The sequence below is a fragment of the Penaeus vannamei genome, chromosome 12 (assembly GCF_042767895.1).
Source record: "Penaeus vannamei isolate JL-2024 chromosome 12, ASM4276789v1, whole genome shotgun sequence".
Classification (NCBI taxonomy): domain Eukaryota; kingdom Metazoa; phylum Arthropoda; class Malacostraca; order Decapoda; family Penaeidae; genus Penaeus; species Penaeus vannamei.
Window position 1 is genome coordinate 31,225,683 of NC_091560.1, and position 4,640 is coordinate 31,230,322.

The following is a 4,640-nucleotide window of genomic DNA, read 5'->3' on the forward strand; positions in this document are numbered from 1 at the left end:
ACCGTGTCCTACCATATAACTACTAACACGTAGTCACACAAAGCGTGTGTGTGTGTGAGTGAAAGACGGAAAAAATACAATGATACAAAAAAGTACTCTAATAACGACAAAAAACAAACGTATATAATGACTACTAACTTCCCAAGGATGTTCCACCTGACCTGACCGCACCGAACCGAGCCACGCTGAAGTTTTCCCCACTTATATATAACGGCCTTCCTGTCATACCTCTAGAGTCCCGAATAAACAACGGTATCCTTCTTTCTTTTGTTTTTATTTTTCTCTTCTCCCGCACTCTGACCTTCACTTGGCCAATGATCCGAAGATGAAGGAAGTTAGCGTATCTCTGTGTCTCTGGTGTGGTTCTTCGCTCGGTATAAAAGACGTGCTATGACGGAGGTGTTTATCAGTGCATTGCTTCGGCTGACACAGAGAGGACCTCGGAAAATTGCCTTACGATGAAAGCTACGGTTTGTATCTTTTTGGAAGCTTCTGACATTTTAACATTGCTATTTTTCATCTCGGTTAAGATTCATCAAATAATTTAGACAACCTCGAAACACCATTACCAATTATGCGAGGAATGGTAATCATTCCTCGTATACCAAGTATACGAGGAATTGTAAAGGTAACCAATGTATGTTTCCTTGTAGACATTATTCGTACTCTTGGCTGTGGTCGTCCTGGCAACTGCTCGGCCAGAGATCCTGGACTTCGAGGGCGAGGATCACCAGCACCAGCAGGAAGGAGACGCTGGGTAGCACGTGGAAGGATCTTACAGGTCAGTATGACTTAGGAAGGATGCGAAAAAGATATAACATCTTCAAATTTTGCTATCACCTCTGAAACATATTTTGAATCACAAAGTACGAGGAGGTGGGATTACGTATCACAGAGGTAATAAATTAATATACTGCAATTAGGCTACAAGCGATTAATAAATACTGTAACATGATACATCTAACAACAATCCAATCTTTAATCATGGATAATTCTCCATACAGCTGGACGTCCCCCGAAGGCGAGGAGTTCCACGTCCAGTACGTGGCCGACGAGGACGGCTACCGGGTGCTGGAGTCGAACGCCGTGCCCGTGAACCACGACGGGATGGCGGCGGACGGCAACCAGGGAGCCTTTGGCGAGGAAGAAGGAGAAGGAGGAGAGCGATAAACAGAGGAAGAAAAGGGAGAGAGAATTGAGTGGAAGGAAAAGATGGAGAACGATAAGAACAGGGAAGAAAAAGAAATAGTGGAAGGGGGAGAAGGCGGAGAACTGTGTGAATGGAGGAAGAGGAAGGCAGAGAACGATATGAATCTAGTTAGAATGATAATAATCTGAAATCATCATAGCTGCTGAATTGTGTCAGTGCTATGTAGACCGTTATATCAATAAAATATTAAACATAAACTCTCTTGTTTGAAACAAAAATACAAGGAAAAAAGTGACATACAATGCTTCTATACTGTAATTATACTACATGCTATAGGTTACACAACTTTTCCTTCCGGCAGTAGCAGTGATGCAGTGGAAGCTTAGTAATAACAAAACAAAATAACACAAAGGCAAAAAGCAGACGAAGACGAAAAATTATGGTCAGGAAAACTACAGTAACTAGATAACAAAAGCAAGGATCAATCAGGAAAAAGGAGGTTTAGTGATTGAAAGAAAACACGGAATTTACAAAAAATTTCCTATCTCTACTGAACAATATAAGGCGCGAGAAAGAAACTAGAATTTCAGAATAGGCATTTGGAAAAAAAGAGGGAAGGAAAACAATGATAAAAATAGAATTTAGCTTATCATTGACTGGATAATTTAATTAAAAAAAAAAAAATCTTTTATCGTAATGTATTTGAAAATGACATTCATATTAAAAAAAAAAAAAAAAAAAAAAAAAATGAAGAAAGAAATAAGCAGAAAATTGTTAGGAAACGTGCAGGTGCAAATCCTTACCGCACGGACGCATCCTCCGCAGACAACTCCAACACTACCCGGGAGTGTTGGGGTCGGCGGTACGCGCGTCGGGATTGAGTTGAAACCCCGAGCACCGAGTCGACTCAGGCTGCGATGAGCCGCACTTTCCTCAGTCTCTTTCTTCTATTTGTAGCATTTTTTTGTCCTCTACAAGAATATCACCTTTAATCGGCGCTAGCTTAGTGCGTCCATACCGTAAAGCTTAACGGATATGCGGAAACTATGTATCTATTTATCTAACAATTTATTTTTGACCCAACGAATGTCTGTACAAAAATTTACAAACACACAGATATATTCTTCCATTATATATACATATATATATATATATATATATATATATATATATATATATATATATATATATATATATATATATATATATATATATATATATATATATATATATATATATATACATATATATATATATATATATATATAAGCTATATAAGCTATACATATGTATAAGATTTTATACAGATATACAATGGCTCGAGTCATAAATATTTGATAAATTGATGTGTATATATATGTGTGTGTGTATCTATATGTATATATATATATATATATGAATATGTGTGTGTATCTATATGTATATATATGTGTGTGTATCTATATGTATATATATGTGTGTGTATCTATATGTATATATATGTGTGTGTGTGTGTGTGTGTGTGTAGATAGACATATAGACATGGCTATATACTTGTATATATTTATGTATTAATATTTATATATCTATATAGCTCGTTTCCATATCTATATCTAAATGTATATGTATACCTATATCTACCTAATCTATCTATCCATGAAACATGTATGTTAATGCAATTGTGTTTACGCGTGTATGTTTACGTGTGTGTTTGACGAAACAATTGTAGTAGCGAAAGGGGAAAACACATTAAATATCAGATAAAAAAGGCACCAAAGTACGAGGAAGTCCATAATCACGTCCATCGACTCAGTGACCTTCACCTTCTTGCTCCAAAGCCCTAAACAAACCGTACAATATATTTTCTTTCCTTTTTTCATAGCCTAGCCTTCCGTTGTCCAGCGAGCCAAAGTAACGCACTGAGGCTCTGCTGTAGGTTTGGGTATAAAAGCCCTGTTGTGAGGGAAGTGTATGTCATAGCATTGCTTTATCTGACGTAGTGAGGACCTAGAAATTTTTTCTTCGTGATGAAGTCTATGGTTCGTGCTTTTTAAATCATTCTTTGGGAGTAAAAGTGATTATTTAAACACTTTCCATTAAGAGCCAAATATTTGAGGACTTTCTAATGCTTCGAAAAATCATTGGTAAATATTCAAGCAGTGGTAAAAGTGATAATGTTTTTTCCCTTGCAGACACTATTCGTAGTTTTGGCCGTGGCAGTCTTGGTTACGGCTCGGCCAGAAATCCTGGACTTCGAGGGCGAGGATCACCAGCACCAGCAGGAGGGAGACGCCGGGGAGCACGTGGAAGGATCCTACAGGTCAGCAAATTAAGACTGATTTTAAAGCGGTAAATGTAAAGCAGAGAGCCAAATCCTCATAATCGTCTGCCATTTCTAGAATATGTTTTGAATCGTAACATTAGGAAAGGAATGTATTAAAGATAAATAATGAATCTAGCTACTTTATTGATACGACGCTATAATTCGATATCATGCCAATATTCTATCGTTAATGAATCAACCTACAGCTGGACGTCCCCCGAAGGCGAGGAGTTCCACGTCCAGTACGTGGCCGACGAGGACGGCTACCGGGTGCTGGAGTCGAACGCCGTGCCCGTGAACCACGACGGGATGGCGGCGGACGGCAACCAGGGAGCCTTTGGCGAGGAAGAAGGAGAAGGAGGAGAAGAATAAGAATAGAGACGGAAGAAGGACGAGAAAAAATGCAGAGAAGAAAGAGGAAAATGGAGAGAAATATCATCGTAAGGCACCAGTGACGTTACTGCTGTGTAGACCACTGTGACAATAAAATACCATTTATACATTTTATTTATTTAACTGATACGTGTAAAAAAAAAAAGGGAAAACATAAGTAATAGCAGAGGTACGCTTTAAAAGTTGCCCATTCTTCTATGATTCAAAGTACAGTACATATCAAACTATATCTTGCAATATAATCACTTGCGAGCAAAGCGTTACTAATGAACGAGGATTATACAAAGGAGTACAAGATAGAGATCATTGACAGTACCATGTCCTTTCTTTCACTCGATCAATAGTATATAAACAATTAGATAAAACAAAATGAAGAATTAAAAAAAAATGGAATGAATCAACTAAAACTTGGAAGGTGTGAGCAACCGGAACCAAAAGTCAATCCTCAGAAGACAAATAATAATAATAATGAAAATAATGATAATGAATATGATGGTACTGATAATTATGATGATAACAGTATTAGTAGTAGTAGTAATAATAATGAAAATAATAATAAAAATAACAACAACAAAACAACAATGATAATAATAATAATAATAATAATAATAATGATAATAACAACAATAACAATAATAATAATTGATAAATAATAATGATGACGATGATAACATTAAATAAATAGTTAGATAATGATAACAGCAAAGTAAGCATATCAGTCATCTATTACTAATGTTAATCATCCTTTAAAGAAGAGAGAGGAGAGAAAAATAAGCATGGACGGGGATAAGGAAA

At 36.7% G+C, this 4,640-nt stretch overlaps 1 protein-coding gene and 1 pseudogene across 1 annotated transcript; both read left to right on the top strand.

Moving 5' to 3' along the window:
• Positions 1-325: 325 nt before the first annotated feature.
• On the top strand, positions 326-1,391 carry LOC138863526 (uncharacterized; annotated as a pseudogene).
• Positions 1,392-3,156: 1,765 nt separating this feature from the next.
• On the top strand, positions 3,157-3,873 carry LOC138863527 (uncharacterized). Its single transcript, XM_070127692.1, has 3 exons — positions 3,157-3,168; positions 3,322-3,449; positions 3,659-3,873. The coding sequence occupies exons 1-3, from the start codon at positions 3,157-3,159 to the stop codon at positions 3,822-3,824; spliced, it is 306 nt and encodes a 101-aa protein (XP_069983793.1). The 3' UTR covers positions 3,825-3,873.
• The last annotated feature ends 767 nt before the right edge of the window (positions 3,874-4,640 follow it).

Coding starts and splice junctions, on each gene's coding strand:
- LOC138863527 (XM_070127692.1), top strand. Junction 3,450..3,658: donor CACGTGGAAGGATCCTACAG/GTCAGCAAATTA, acceptor ATCAACCTACAG/CTGGACGTCCCCCGAAGGCG.